Here is a 16,314-nt window from a genome sequence, read left to right as displayed (position 1 = left end):
AGAAATCAGATTTCTATTTTTGGTGGAATACTTTCAGTGAAGTATTGATCCCCCTGGAGCTGAAATTCTCACTGGCTTCAGTGAAATCAAGATTTAAGTGTGAGACACATATAGCAGCACTCATTTGCTTCCCTACAAATACAGCTCAGCATTTGAAAACCAGACTACATGAAAGGTCCTTACTAATGCTATGGAAGTGAGATTTCCACTGTAACTAAAAATTAACTTAGAGAGTCTTAAACTTCAGTACCTTATTTTATATCAAACAGTCCTATTTCAGTGTAGTCAAGAATTACAGTACACACAGTTAATAGCATTTACTATCTTTAATTGGAAATTCTAAAAATAGTATTACTTGCAGTTATTTCTTTAAAGTTATTTGTTAAAAATACTTGATTCTAACTATGCAGTTTTAATGTGATTTTCATGGCTGTGTTTGCTCATTAATGATGATGTTCATTACTGGCATTTGGAGATCTGTTCTTTACTTCTGTATCAGCAGTAGGCTCACTGTACCTTCTTAAAGACCTGCTTACACTTGACTCCACACACTCTTATTTCCTAGGAAAAGAAAATAATTTAAAATACAAATTTTACATAGGACACATACATTATACATTCATATGCATGCCTAGCCTAAGTTTCTACCAAATTAGATTGGTTAGCTTGTATATATTTTAGCCTGCTTTTAATCCTAAAAGAAAATAGCTTGTTTGTGTTTGTTTCTTGGTGAAAGGTGGAGTAAGAGAAATTGTTTTGGCATTTCAGATCTTAAAGGCCCAAATATGCATTATTCTCTATTTTCTGTATAGGCAACTGATCAGGTCTGTGAAGTGCGAATTCTCTGTTTTGGACACACAAAGCAGGTATTTGGGGATGGCTTTTAATAACTAGTTCTGAATCTGTATGTGGATGACAATTCAAACCTACAAAAGCTGAAAGTCCACTCTAGCAACACGATGATCATGGCTAGAAAAGGAGAGGTAGTTGTGTGCAGAAGATTTGATCTAAGTTTATAAATCACAGCACAGAAGTGAGTTTTGACTGAACTTGACCATGTTGGCTGCCTGTTGTTCCTTTGTGTTCCAAAAGAGCTTTTCAAAAATCCCTACATTGGATCATCAGGAACTGTGCATTAGCAGGTACAGTGATGTTTGTATCTTGGGAGCTAATTTGTGAGATTTACTGGCTTTTACCTAATCTCACAAAAAATGCAGTTTAATCTCCATTACTGAAGCTATTTAAGTCAGGCCTGAGAATGCACCCAGTATGTATGGGGATGTGTGGAGGTGTTGATTAGCTGTGAGGGAAGAAGAAAAAAGGTGTGGAACTTCTGAAGAGATGTCAAGACAAAGTTTATGACCTAGAAGAAGGAATGTACTTTCTATTCCAAGATAGACTTTTTTATAAAGCCATGAAAATATTTTCAGAAAACAGGAGGCAGAGTTTCCTGGGAAGTGATGTACATTTTCTTATGGAGGACTTGGATAAAATAACGTATTAAAAAAAAAACCCACTGAGGTAATTACCTTATTGGCATACGTTGGTAGTCCATAGGAACAGAAAGTGCTTCATTGTGAATAGATGAAACAAGCAGACACAGTGATTTTAGCTAGAACCTCTTTTGTTCACCTCTGTATAGGTAACCTCAAACAAAGGATGTGCAATAAGGGCTAGGAGATCTGCTGACAGTGACAAAAACCTACAGAGCAGAAGCAATCAATACAATAGAAAAGGGCAATAAAACTCAGAAGGAAATGGAGAATGGTCGAATAAGTCACTCACATAAAGTAGAATCTAAGGAGGAAAAAGAACTACAAAGTACAGACCATAGAATGAAATAGAGAAAATAGGAGGCAATAAACTGCTAAAGGATGTGGTACAGCTCTCTACAGAACTGTGGGAAAAATTAAATTAACACTTGGCTCATTGTGTAAAGTTCAATTGGATCATAAAGATATCAAAGTATCAATTTTTTAGAGGCAACTGCCCATTGTATCAGAGGATTCTCCAGAGTACAGGGCAAGATGCAAATTGGGACTCTCTTACAGTATATTTAATGGAAAGTGTTACATGAACAAGGATTCAGAGAAAAAGGAGGACATATTTTTAAGTTCATTAAATATAAGAAGTGGTAAAATGGAAATATTGTGGACTGGCCTCTAAAATACTTGGTTACTTCCTTTGTATTAAGTTATTTCATACTGACTGTTGTGTGCATTAGAGACAGATTGTGATAAATCGTACAAGTGCCAACAAGTGCATGGATGCCTGCAAAAACTGGCAGGGATGCTGCAGAACTCTTCACAGCCTTCTGAAAAAGCAGCCTCAGGTCAGGCAGGTTACCCTGGGGTACCTAAAGTGGCATCAGACACATATGTTTGAGCAACTGACTAAGAATTTACAACTTATAAATTTAAACTCCTGACAGGCATGAGTGTAGAAAGTGGTCTAGCCTGGAGGTCCATGAATCAGAGTAAGGATAAGAGAAATTAGTGCTAAATAAATTATTGTTGGGGACAGGAAATGGGAAGAGATAATTACTGTGGAGCTGGCAAGGGACAGAAACCAGGATGCCAATACAGAGAAATCCAGGAGCAACTGGTAACAGTGCTTCATCTATGTGCAGATGAGTGCACAAATGGGTATGATAGGGTGCAGCAAGGTGTAAATTGAACTCTTAGGCCATACACTGTATGGCTAATTGCAATCTGATTGCCAGCAGAGAACTTGAAAGGGCTGATGCTTGGTGTCAAGGCACCAACTGTTGTGAAGCTGGAGGCAGTGTGATTTTATCTAGATAGATGGAATATGTATACACAGGAAATTCTAGAGCATCCTTTTTATTGTTTCTGCTCTACTTCCAGTGAGCCCATGGCCTCAGCTATAAAGGGATCATTTTCATAGCAACTTTCTGTCTACCTGCACTGTATCAAGCATGTAGTCCAGCTGGTAAGAAATGTCACATACATTCCTTTTCCAATCTGTTTTTTGGGACATCCAGTACTTTGTGAAAATTGTTTAGTGATAAGGGCTTTGGGGTGCTTTTGCAAAGATTTCATAACTCTGCTACTGATTTGAATATTTAGAGAACATTCATTTAGACTTCTGAATGCTAATAGTAGTGAACAGTGAACAGAAATGGGGGTTGGATTTCACTGTCTCAGCAGGAGAACTGCCTTCTACCCACACTGATGAGAGAGGAAGGGTGCTGTAAAGAGCTGTGTGAGGAAAGAATAGGCACATTCTTTCAGGTCCTATTAACTTGGAAAGATAAAAATTATGATCTCAAAGAACATGACATCTCAAAAACTTAAATGCTGTTTTAGTTCTCTATGCTATAATGTATTCTGGCCTGTAATTATTGTAACAGAACAATGGTGTGTTTTTCCTTTATGGCTTGTTGTTGATTGCATGATTTCACTAGCTCCCATACTGCATATTTCACAGACTATGGGAAGGACATTCTGTTACATGTCTTCCTCAGTGTAAATATTTCAAACTGGTACGGCTGGATAGACAGTTAACACAGAAAGAGCACTGCTTTGAAATCAGGCAGTCTTTGTAAGGGTCATAAAAGCATAATGGCTCCAAATGAAACTGTTGGTTCAGAAACAAGTCAAATGCTGCACAATAACAGCATTATGTCAAAGTAACCCAAGATAACATTGCTCACAGCCTGCTGCATCACATCTAACCATTTTAACAGAGTGGCATTTAAAAGATTTTACATCATCTTACCAGGTGCATTTCATCTCCTTCAATCCACTGGGTCCAACCACGCCCTTCTTTTTCTCCATTCTGTACACAAAGAAGTTTATCTCCATCCCAAGATACCGTGGTCTAAAAACACAGGAGCATTCAGTGTTACTGTAGTATTGTCTGCTATTATGATTACAGCAAAACCTCTAATATAATAAATGATTAATGTATCTCATAAAAAAAATAATTGTAGAGCGTTGTAACACTAAGTACAGTTACAAAAGAAATTAACTTAAATAGAAAGTTGCTGCTCAATTGCCTGTCAAAATCTGGAAGATTGAGGTAAAGCTGTTTAAATGCAAGGAAAAAAACACTACAAAAAATAATTGTCTAAGAGCACACTCCATTTCCCCTGCTGACAAATGTAGCAGCAGAAGGGATGTGCAGTCTAATACCGTATTTGCAGAAGGATCTGAAAACTCAAGATTCAGTTAGATTTTCCACTATAAGAAGGATTCCCCAGTTGCTCTACTGGAAAAAAAGGTACCCACCTGTAGCAGGAGACGAACTTTGCAGCGATGATAGGCTCTGAATGAGGACAGGATCAGTAGAGAACTGGCCTCCAACCAGCACGGCTGCTGACCTGCTTCAGAATGAGCCATTTGCCGGTCTCAGGCCCCACCTTTTATTGGCCCTTGATCTTTGAGCATGCGCACTTGGGCCTGCCCTAACTGGGCACAGGTGAGGCTGAGCACCGACTGAGCTCATTACTCGGCAGGTCCTGCCACCTGCTGCCTACACCCACCTACTGACAGCTATGGATGAACAAGGCTTTGAAGTCCTGAGCTTTTTTCCTCATGTCTTAATCTGCCTTCTCTCATCCAGCAGAGTGGTTTGGAAGCATCAGCAAATTGGTAACTTGGCCAGCATTCTGCTGTGTGTAACTCTAGCTGGGGAACTGCTGGAGCAACACTGGCAGAGTAAGAGTGAGAGTAAGATACTGAAGGGCTCAACATAGCACTTTTGTGCATATTGATGCTGCCCTGAGTAGTTCAGTAGAACTTGATTCATAAAACTACCTCCATGTATGAAAGTGCATCCTACAGCTTGTTAAGTCTGCTCAGTCTTTACTGACAATTTGCCTTACTTGTCTCCCTAAGATAAGCAGAAGCAATGCTCTGTAACATATCTAGAGGAAGTGGAAAGAAGAGCAGTGACAATTTGTGCTTCAGTTGTGTTTAAAATCAACACTGGCACCTGGCTTTTAAACCAGCTTGTTTGCAGCAAGTCTGAGGACTAAATTTGGAATTCGTAAAAGTCTTCAGCCACTGCCTGTATGAGCACTCACATACAGAGAGAAGATAAATTATGATTTGTGAATCTGAATCTGTGACCTGAAGGAAAACTTATTGCTTCCATGCTGTGTAGTTTCTAAGAAAAGAAGTCAGCCTACACTTGCCATTTTGGGAACTAGAAGCAATTCAACATTTAAGAACTCTGCAGCCCTATTTCTTTAATTTCTGTATGTCACAAACAATTAATTCTTAAATGATAACCATGATAGCCACCATCTTTAAGTAAGTCCAGTCAGCAGACTCCACCCCTGGGAAGCTTTAGAGTAAACAAGCATGGGAAATGAATCACTAGAAAGAGTGACAGCAAAGGCAAGACAGTGTCTTTAATCCCATATAGACAGTGCACCATATGGGCTCTCTGAAAGAGACTCATGTCTCTGAAAACTCATGTGTCCTTGCAAAAGATTTCTCTGATAGAGAAAATGCTCTCAGAAACTTCTGTTCCCTCTTGTAAAGTGATGTATTTAAACCACATAGTAAATAACATTTTTTTAAAGCCGTATCATTTTAACGTATAAAACGCTAATGCAGGAAAGAACAGCCCATTTGGGTAAAGCCATAGCTAATATGGTCATCATCATTTTAGTTCCCTACTTCACCTGTTCTGAATCCGTAGACATCCAGTTGGAGATAGAAGATAACAAACAATACTAGTCAAAGTGAAAAATGTTTAATTTGTAAGAATTTTTTATAGTTCTAAAAGATTAATGTCTCAGAAAGGAAACGTTATTTTGGCAATTTGGTGATAACCACAAAGAGTATGACACCACACACTGTTCATCAAGCTGTTTTAAAGCCATTATTCTTGGTTACCGTCCGAAGCCTTCCATTTGAGAAATATAACTACTGAAGTAATATGAGTAAGCCATACAGCTTTTAATGTTTCTATGTGGTTACTTTGCAAGGAAGCTTATAAAGGACAGAATACATTGCAGGAGAACATGATGTCCCGTTCTTTGTTAGCAGGAAAACACACTTTGCTACAGTAAGCATAATCAGAAGCATTTTTATCTTCTCTTTCTTTAGGTCAATCTCTAATATCTCATATAATAAAAGACACAGCTGATAGGGAGGACAGAAACTTCTCTATTAACTCAAACTGAAAGAAGTTATTCCATTCCAAATAGGACACACACTGAGTATTAGTTGAGGTTGGTGTTGCTATGGCTCCTATAAATTGCACCAGCTGCTGCTAGTAGTCCACCCTTTTATTGACAGCTAAGATACAGTAATTAGACCATTTCCACACAGTTGAGTCAGAACATAACATGCTGAAATACCACTGTAGGACACATGATGGTAAGTAGTATTTCTTTTGTTGTATAGAAGAGCAAAGATTTATCTTTAATGATTGGATCATGATATCACCACTGTATAATTAGGAGTCAAGCACTTGAAAGGACTAGTAAGGCAATTGGATATGAACTTACTATTCCTGTACGAACTAAAGGTTGCTGGTTTTCTCTCCTGGCACACACATCAAGATAAAGAAATGCCTTACCTTTTATATAAAGCATCTTCTCTTAGAATACTAGGCTTTTATAATTAACCTTGCTTTCCACCATTTTATTAATAGCATTAGCTAAGGTTTGCCTCGTTACGGAGACTGAGCTACTGCCTCCTATCTGTAAGGATTGAAAATCTTTGCCAGAGCTTGGGGAGCACAGCATCCCCAGGCAGACAGTTCCTGTTCTTCATCTTCTTCCACAAGTCAGAAAACAAAAGTAGACAAGACTTCACAAGTCAGAAGTAGACAAACTCTGAGAACTGTGGAAAGCTGCAGTTTCCTGATGGCAACAGAACCAACCAGATAGAAACAGTATTTCTGTAACACTGAAGGCTCCTGCATTTTCGAGCATCTTATACTGCTTTTATGTTAAATGGAAGACTTCATTTATTCCTTACAACTAGGTAGAGTGTTATCTGGTTCATCATAAGCAAGCTTAAGTTTTGCTTACTTTCTAACTGGTCATACTTAAATCTAAGATGAATACTTAGGTCAAATGCATGTAATTCTGAACAAAACTTCAACAGAAAATAGGGATTAATGCAGTTACTTGACAGTGCAATTAAAACACTGAAGAAGTGCAAGAAAAGTTAATAGAGATAAATAGGAGTTTGTCTTGCCTCAATTTAACTTTTCTCTGAATTTCTAACCACTAATATTGCACATCGTTTAGATTACAAATACTTCATTGTTGAGGTGTACTAATACAGAATCTCCTCTGAGAGGTAAAGCAGCCTTTGAAGCCTGAGAACACATAAAATGTTCACATTTTCTTTTGTCTTACATGATTTCACTAGCCCTACACTTTTTTGTGTATCTTCCTTTTGTTACTTGGCCAGTCACATACTTGTGTTAGTGATTTAATCCCTTTGTGACATGACGATTCAAATACACGTGCACAGCAACACCCTCTTCTTGAAAATTAAAGCTACAATAAATTATATAATTTTTATATAATTATATGAAGTAGTCTATTGTTTTCAGTTTTGAGACAAGGTATATTTTTAAAGTGAAATATTAGGTAAAACCAAAACAAATGTATTGACTCTGTATTTGCTTCTTCTCTAGTAGTGAACTCTTGCAGAATTACAGTAGATATTACTTTCAGCTTGCAGTGGCAAATCATATTGACCCACAGCCACAGATACTGACTTCTGTAATTTACTGCAATAGTAACTATACTTTTTTTTAAGAAAACTTTGCATTTTTCAATGAGCTCAAAAAACATTTGATTTTGACTCGGTGCAGTATTTCTCATCCCCATACTGGTTATTTCTAGTGTGCTTGCTTGTGTCATGTGCTCTGCAGTTGAAAATACATAATGTGTTTTAAAGGTGAATGGAAATAGCTTTTTTGTTGTTTTTTTTTTAAAGTAGCCCATGAGCATTTTTTGCATTTACATAGCATTTACAAATATGAATTGCAGCTACAACCTTCCATCAAAAATATGTTACTGATTTACCACCTGTAGGAGAAACACAGCAGTACCAAGATTAATTTTTCTTCTCCTTCCCTTCAGAATGTTGTCTCTAAATTATTGCACATTTGCACAGCAAATGACTGCAATGCTCTATAATTGCACTATTTATTTGGGACTCCACCTCAATCCAGTAATTCTCTGCTTATGAGAATGGCCAGTCATTTTACATTTGTATTTAAGAATTTTACATTATGATTTAAGAAGAATTAAACAGCGGAAAGTAACTGTTTAGGTCAAATGATATAGGAAAATCCAACCTGAGGTGTGTTCTGTATTGTGTTTAAAGTAACACCAAGGAAAATATCCTAGAATCTCTAGTCAAACATGGCAATATATCCAAACAGATATTTAATAATGTCTCAAGAGGAATCTTTTTCATCTTTCATCATATGTAGAACCTCTTTCTATGTATCAAAGTGATATAAATTCCCCTGGTAGGCAGTTTGTAAGGGAAATTTTAATGAGATGATGTGCTGATAGAATAAACTAATGTTATCACAGACTAAATCTAATGCAAGTGGGAAAGGGAATTCTTCAATGTCGTAGTAATTACTATGGCATTCTGCATACAGTGTGCTGCACTCTCCTAACAGGAGGGCTAAAACCACCAGGTTTATCATCTCTCCATCCTGTAATCCCTTTTATCTCATCAAATCTGCATCAGGCAGGTTGGTGACAGATAAAATACTAAGAAAACAACAACGAACCCAAGAGAAAAAACCAGCAATAAGATTCCTGGATTTTTATCTCTATGTTGAAAAGTCTGTATGTATTTAGCCATCCTGTAGCTAAGTTGAATGGTAAAACCTATACTGACCTTTCCTTCCCTTTCTAACTTCAGTTCAACCCAGTAGAAGCCCTTACGAATCTCATCTCCCATTTCATCAATCTGTTTTTAGCCATGCAGCAATAGAACTCCCAAAGTTGACTTATTGGAAATAACTTCTCAGCTGCTTGTGAGGCTGGCAGATGTGATGTCTCATAATAGGTACTTACAGCTACAGGACTCTGAAATGTGTTTATGCCATTAAAAACTTGCTCAGATTGTTCCTAAAAGACAAGCTGGTTATAATGTGGGCATTCTGCACCAGACTGGTAAGCTGAATAGCTCACTGCAGACACTTCTAGAAGCAGTATTTGCTCCTATGATTGTCAGAAGCTCCATTGCAAAGGGGCTTAGGATTGGATTGACAAATTATAGACCAAAGGGTAAGCTGCTGTCAGATAGGATCAGATCTTAAATGTTCAAATTCCTTTTTTTGAATCCTTGCTCACAAAAGCAATGAAGAAAAGCAACGAAATGTTCCAAGGAGTAGGAAAGTGAATGCACCAAAGCTCCAGGCCAAGCAGATCACAGTATGTGGGAGAAGTAGAAACATTCATTTGGACAGTGCATAGTATTTTATTTTTAGGGATGTTGGATTTTTTCTTACTGAAATGAAATTGTATACAAATAATACAAAACTAGGAAGACGTGTGTATATCCTGTGCCAGCAAAAAAGTACAACACAGCACATTCAATTCACAGAATCAATTCTAAGAAGTTTACTGTTTAAATTAATGTGTGTAATTGAATTATTCTCCGTGTAACTTTAGCAAGATGCAATTGTACATATCACTAATGGTTTGTCGTTCAAAATCGGATTTGGTAAACCTAGTGCTCAGGTTTTCAGCTGATTCTTTTTGATTACACTTTCTGCATTCATTATTCTCTGAGCATTTTAGGATTTGCAAAAAGCTGAACGGCTAAGCTCACCAAAAAACACCTCTCCTGCAGAGCTTCAGCATGTTAGCAGTGGTTTTGTGGCTAACTAGCTCAAAGCTTCTGATCAGTCTCGGGTTTTGGTCAGGAATCCAGCACTGCAAAATTTGAAGTTAATGACATCCTAAATTATATGGCAAAAGATTCTAGAGATCACATTTGATATCACCCTACATATGTGCTGAGCGTACCACTTACAGGTAATAAGTAGTAATGCCAAAAGAGCACAGTGTGAAACAAGGCAGAAAAAAGGAGACAGCTCTTCAGTAGTGAGGCACAGAGACTGAATGAACCAGAGTTTCAAAGAGCCTGAGAAAATTCCAGGAATTGGACCTCGGGAGCCTAAGATTTAACTAGAGATCTATTTTCTCATATGTGGACAGCAGTTTGCAAAAGGTCAGAACTATCAACAGAAAATTACATGAAGACTACCTCCTTAAATTAAAACTTCATGAAATTCAGAGATTATTCCAGTGAGAAGCTGGGGAATTTACTATACTGCAGAGAGAGGGCACAAGATTTGAGAGAAGACTGGCACATACACACAGTGACATAAAGAGACCTCCCAGCTACAGCCTTTCTAGAAAAATGCTTGTTCCAACAAAGTGTATGAGAAAATAATTAAAATCAAAAAGAAATGGACAGATTTTGAAGAGGCAAAGAAACAAAACAGTTGAATCAGAGGGATCAAGTAAAAACAAATGGCTCATCTTGCATCTTGCAAGAGCGGTATAATTTATTTTGAGTCTTCTCGCCCTCTGGGGGATCCCTACTGAAATTTCAAGACTGGAATGTTGTTTGTTGGCTGTTGTTTTTCTGGCACCAATTCTTCATTCCAATACTCTAAACTAAATTAACAGCTGTGAATTCTATTTGTGGAACACAGGAACCCTGTCTAAACAGTTAAATTAGCTTCGTGAGCCATGAGGTTTTATGACAGACCTTTATTCTGACCTTGCAAAAAGATGAATGAAATTATGTCCAGGAAGACTAAACTTCTTTGCATTTTTCCCGAATATAGAGAGCAATCATTTTCACATTTTCATAGAGGCAACAATGGTTTCAAACAACTGTCCTCCTTTCACTAGGACATGGCACATGTAACTAGCACTGGTTTGGGTGACAGAATGACTGGTCACATGCCTATGAACAATCCTTATGTGGCTGTCTTAAATGTTAAGCAACTACATATTTTGAGGAAGATACTTGATCTGGTAAGATGTATGATAGATCAGATGAACTCCACAGTTCCCCAATTCCCCTATTCTACTCTAGCAAGCCCTAACAGTGACTAAATGCTATTTTACTTCCAGTAACAGAATCCTTAACAAGCATTTGACAACTTACCCATGGTTAAATTCTGCTTGTATTCTGTTTTGTTTAACTAAATGGTTAATAGGTATGATATCCCACCTTCAGTTACAAATTCTCACTGTTCTGTTTACCAGTCCCCAGACCTTGCCATTTCCTTTCCTGCTTCAATCCAAGAAAATTACCAAAGAGTATAAGGCTCTGAATTATAGAAGCATCCTTCACTTGCTTATCTAAATATTCAATTCTAATGTAACCAACAGTTTTTAATTATCCTAAAAAATTCTGCTACTCTATACTTAGAACACAGAATCTTCCTCGATTTTTTTTAAACAGATCATTTGCCCTTAGCCTCTGTGAAAAGAGATTAATTCTGGATAGTGTGAGGTAATGCAAGTCAGTCTCATTCAAATGCTTAAATAGCAGAGAGAAATCGTAATACAAAACCTTTATCTGACTTTGGCAGCAAAATTATTAGCAAAATAAAAATTTTGGGGAAGGAATTTTTGTATCTGAGCTATCTCATTCTCAGTCTACTTTGATTCATTTGAGTGCAGACTTGGAACATGAAACTGCAGTCTTTGTTTCAGCCTTTAAGTTTTTTCAGTTAATTTTTTTTATAAACTTGACTAAAGTACTATCCAAATACACTGTGAAGGTACCTAAGGCTAACTTCTCTACTTAGTGATAGATCCTGCACTATTCTTATATTTAGCAGTATCCTTTATATTGCAGATGTTTCCTCAACTTCACTGTTTATAACTCAAAAAGAGAGGCAAAATTATCTGCTGATGAATGGCACATACTTTCGGAGATGATTTTCAATTAATTGTTGTTTCAATAAGGTCCTGCCTCTTTTGTGCAGTAATTTTTTTTCCTCAGCAGTTTATATGCATGAAACAAGGTTTCAGTAAAATACCTGAAATACTTTCTATATTAGTCACAACTAGAGATTATAGAATTTACTTCTAAAATTAAGGAAATTCCATTATGAGACTGGAGCTTCACTGAGAATGAAGACAGCAGGATCAAATAGTTCAGGAAATAACAAAGTCATAGTTACCCACTTTAAACTTCTGTCTATGGACACTATACACCTGGTATATCCTACCCATTGAAACCATGAACAAACCCTTCAGAGTACTAGAAACTTTACCCATGGTCTGATTCAAACTTCACATCATATGAGAAATAATGGACTACTATATTAATGCTCTGAACTTCTTTCTACACTGTCTAATGTGCACCTTGTAATGTCTGCAAAGAATAAAAGACGCAGGAGTATCTTTTACATCTTCAGAAGCACATGTAAACTTTCATTCTACCTTTTTAGTTCAAACAACCAAGTTTTAATAGGCCTAAATATTAAATATGATTAAGATTGCAGAAACATATATTTCACTTACTTGTCAAGCAAAGAAACTTTTATTTATTTTTTTAATCTAGGAGATAAAATTGCTGGGAAAAAGCTCCAGAAGAAGCATGACAGGCTATGCTGCAGGTTGTCCATACAGGGCTTCAGTACTGCCTAGAATATCTGACTATCTCATAGAACTGACTATCAATTGTCTTCTCAGGAGTGCCTTGTGCTGTGATTAGTGATCTTCCCTGTGTCCACACATCTGTGTGCTCAACTATCCTAATCTCTGGTTTTACATAACAGAGAAACTGCAAATTGCAATTGTAAAAAAAGGACAAACTGAGATTGCTTAAGTTTATCCAGCTCAGTTAACTCAACATTCCTGAAAGTTCAGACAGGCTTCCAGGAGTGACCAATTATAAAAATGAAAAAATCCTTACTAAAATGAGTAGGGGGCCTACACTATTACAGGTATATCAATTCCTACTGTCTAACTTTTGGCTTCCAAAATAAACATAGCAAAACTTTTTAGTCTTTACACATCACACACAGTTGTACTCTGCCCTGACTGACTCAAGGACATGATTTACAACAGAAAGGTGAAGACAATTTCACCACACTAATATGATTTGAACTGATCTTCCCTCTAGTTATGTGATATATTCTTTATTAAAAGAAAATATCTATAGCTATTGGATGAATTACTTCTAGGCTCTTATTTTTGCTAGTCTCCTGATGACTGCTCTGCTATATAGATTAATGTTTAATGTACCATGTTTTGATGTTTATCCATGTTACTTTGTACTTCTCATACACTGAACTACTTGAATAAAACTGGTGCAGTGGTCTGTTCAGTCCACAATCTAAATAACAGTAATTGAGATTCACTATCTCTCCCAGTAAACAGCCTATTAAAGATTAAGCCATTTAGGGCATGCAATTTCACAAGCAATGGATGAGAAAAAACCATAACAAGAATACTATTCAACCTTGCTTTTATGGTGGTTTTCTTCATAACACCACCCAGGGACTGGTCCATAATCTCTTATATCTTCTCCAAGACCCTTCTGTCACAAGACACTTTCTGGACCATCAGAGTGATTTTGCTGCTTAACAGTGTTGCAGTTTTGCCTGACATAGTTGTCAGATTTGGGCTGAAGTGCCTTGCTAGGCAAGGGTCCCACCGGATCTCCTGAATCTGATTTTTCAGCACCATGGTTGTCTGATCCATTTTCTAAGAACTCATTGCAGATACATGCTAGACAGCCTCAGAGCACAATTCTTTCTGCCACATTAAGGGTGTTTCAGTCCTCCCTTAAGTGGAGCTTAATGGCATTTAAACTTATAATAACTTATAATGCTTAGATGGAGACAATTCTGTACACTCATGAACAGTACCTCAATGACTCAAACACTGAAGACTTAAGACATTTTTAGTGATTGAGCAGCTGTTTTAAAATTTGCTATCTTTGACAGTCATTTTAGCCACCTAAACCTAAGTCCTTTAGGCTCATAATTATTAGGTTGCTCTGAACCTCCCTTCCTGACTAAGAGCCTTCCAGCAGCCAAAAATGCATTATGACATTGGGATACTTTTCTATACACAACACATTGCTTATCCCTTCCATGGATTTTGTATTCTGCACTCTCTCATGCTTGTTGAGGCACTCACTAGCTACCTACCCTTTGTTTCTCATCTTCACTGTCTTTCCTTTTTCTGCCATCACCAATGAAAGAGCAAATTTGCATACCCTAGGATTAGAGAACAGTATTGGTTTTAAATGGCACTGTCTTTCTAGGAATGGAAACCAATTAATTCTCTTTTATGTGACTTTTCCTCTACAGTCCCTCCTGAGATAATTTTCTTTTACTTATCAACTCCTTCACTATAGGGTATTGCAGATGTCATGCTTTCAAACTAACAGGAAAGTACGTGGCATTCGCAAGTGTTTCCCCTGTTAATTGGTATTTATCAGTCATAAGTTAGAAAATATTGTCTCTCTGGCAAGCAAAAGACCTCATAAGGCAGAGTTCTCATTGTTTGCTTATTGACTGCTTTAAGACTTGTTCCAGTGGGCTAATTAACACATCTGCTCTAATATACTCAGGAAGGAAGGAGCACAGGAAGAATAACAAGAAAGAAGAGCTGCAGTTTCTAAGCACTTGGCCATTCTGAAACATGAGGAACACTGCCTGACCCTGCAATGTGTCCTTCCTATTTTTCAAAACATTACTTATTGGAAGAGATTCTGAAAGTCTGAATCTGTCATTTTAAAATAACATCATGGTATAGTTGAATAACTTTCATTAAAGCTCTTTTTTATAAGTATTATCTATTAAAGTTACTATTCATTCACTGATAATTTTTTTGTGCTCCTGATTAAAATTAGCTCTCCTTTTAATGTAACAGCAAGCCAAAAACTGTTCAAATCTCAGCAAAAGTCCAGAAATAACTTTAGGAATAGCCACACAAAATGGTTAACAGATGTGGTCTGTGAAACCCCTCAAATTATTAATATGCTTTTTTTTTTCCTCCAGTTGTTACAGTTCTAATTCTTACCATGCATTTGCGATCATCCACTCCAGCTAAATCCTCCTCAAACTCCTTTCCCACATCAAATTCCATGATGTAGTTTCTGAAAGTGCTTAGCGTTTTAATGATCATATGATCCCCATTCTGAAGGATTTCTTTGTCAGGTTTTAGCAAGTTTGCTATTTTTCTTACAGCAACATTTACATCTGAAAAAGAAAAAGAATTACTTTAATCCAGAAAAGTCTATCACAAAAAGGATCTTGTAGCTCTTGGGAGAACCAAAATGAACCCAGAGAAATACATGCCCACATCTTTCAGACCAGCTTTCTCATCAGTAAAAAGTCCATAATCTACTTCTTCTAAATGAAGTTAATGTTTTCATTTTCTAATTATGTGGAATCCTTAAAATATGTTACTTGTATTTGACTGTTAATAAGGCCATCAGTATTTCTACAGAAATCCTAGCAATTTACATCACATGCAACACACAAAATTGCATTCAGTACACTACTGTCTCCTTGTTAGATATGAAAATTTCACTCTTTAAAATTGTGGTTGTTTTTTAATTTTTGAAATCTGCCACTTTCTTCTTCAAGCTCTATACCTTAAGTGCTATTAATGAAAGCTTCATGAAAGTAAAAATAGAGGCTGCTTAACACGAAACAATTTTGCATGAGGCAATACTTTAAGTGCAGTCATGAATAAAGTATTTCTCACAAAAATTTCTGTTTATACAAGAGAACATAGATTCATCTAGACAGCATTATTTATTAAAGAAACATGAAGAGAACCTTACCCAGTGCTTTCAGGTATTCCTCAAAATTGTCATTGCTGACCATTTTCCAGTAACCATTGAAATCTGCAGGCATCCCTACTTTAAATGGCTGTCAAAATCAAAGTCTCAGCACAGTGTGGTGATCCTGCACCCCACAGCTCACTGCCTTTCTTTGGGGCAAGTTCAAACTCTGGTTTCTTTTATCTCTTTTTTGGAGCCTGCAGCTATGCAAGTCCTCCTAAGCTGATTATTGTTGAAGTGTTGCTTTTAAATCCTTCCACAAGGCTGAACCACTGAGATTTCTAATGACAATAGGATGACTTGATTTAAACAGAATGAAACATGCCCCTTCCACATAACTTTTCTGAGGATGCTGATCATCTGAAGATTTATTTGACCATATTACTCTCCATTTTTCATGCCACTCAAAAAAAGAACACATTTATTTTAGGATATTAGCCAAAGCTATGCAAGTGCTTGTCTTGTACATTCTTTGAGGCAAATCTCTTCTTAAACATGTTCTAACTAC

The 16,314-nt window shown here is 36.9% G+C and overlaps 1 protein-coding gene across 3 annotated transcripts; it reads right to left on the bottom strand.

The window, feature by feature from the left end:
• Window positions 1-307: 307 nt before the first annotated feature.
• RBP1 (retinol binding protein 1) lies at window positions 308-16,052 on the bottom strand. Of its 3 annotated transcripts, XR_011727415.1 has the most exons (5): window positions 15,807-16,052; window positions 15,038-15,216; window positions 3,742-3,843; window positions 1,530-1,702; window positions 308-561 (listed from the first exon to the last, which is right to left on the bottom strand). XR_011727415.1 is itself a non-coding variant. In XM_071751854.1 (4 exons), exons 1-4 carry the CDS (start codon window positions 15,877-15,879, stop codon window positions 508-510), a joined length of 408 nt encoding a protein of 135 aa, XP_071607955.1. In that variant the 5' UTR covers window positions 15,880-16,052; the 3' UTR covers window positions 308-507. The 3 variants fall into 3 exon arrangements, 2 of the variants coding, with proteins under 2 accessions (XP_071607955.1, XP_071607954.1); XM_071751854.1 differs by lacking the exon at window positions 1,530-1,702; XM_071751853.1 differs by lacking the exons at window positions 308-561; window positions 1,530-1,702 and adding an exon at window positions 1,709-2,356.
• Between the last annotated feature and the right edge of the window lie 262 nt (window positions 16,053-16,314).

The sequence above is a fragment of the Heliangelus exortis genome, chromosome 9 (genome assembly GCF_036169615.1).
Source record: "Heliangelus exortis chromosome 9, bHelExo1.hap1, whole genome shotgun sequence".
Taxonomy (NCBI): Eukaryota; Metazoa; Chordata; class Aves; order Apodiformes; family Trochilidae; genus Heliangelus; species Heliangelus exortis.
The sequence above is the reverse complement of the archived record's forward strand: the minus strand, read 5'-3'. Positions and strand labels throughout refer to the sequence as shown.

Bases quoted from the DNA above. Each gene is read 5' to 3' on its own strand.
- RBP1 (XM_071751853.1), bottom strand. From the start codon at position 15,879: ATGCCTGCAGATTTCAATGGTTACTGGAAAATGGTCAGCAATGACAAT. The intron at 15,217-15,806 runs GTAAGGTTCTCT...TTTCTTTTTCAG, and splicing joins GGAATACCTGAAAGCACTGG to ATGTAAATGTTGCTGTAAGA. The intron at 2,357-3,741 runs GTAAGATGATGT...ATGCCACTTTAG, and splicing joins AAGGAGATGAAATGCACCTG to GTACCCCAGGGTAACCTGCC.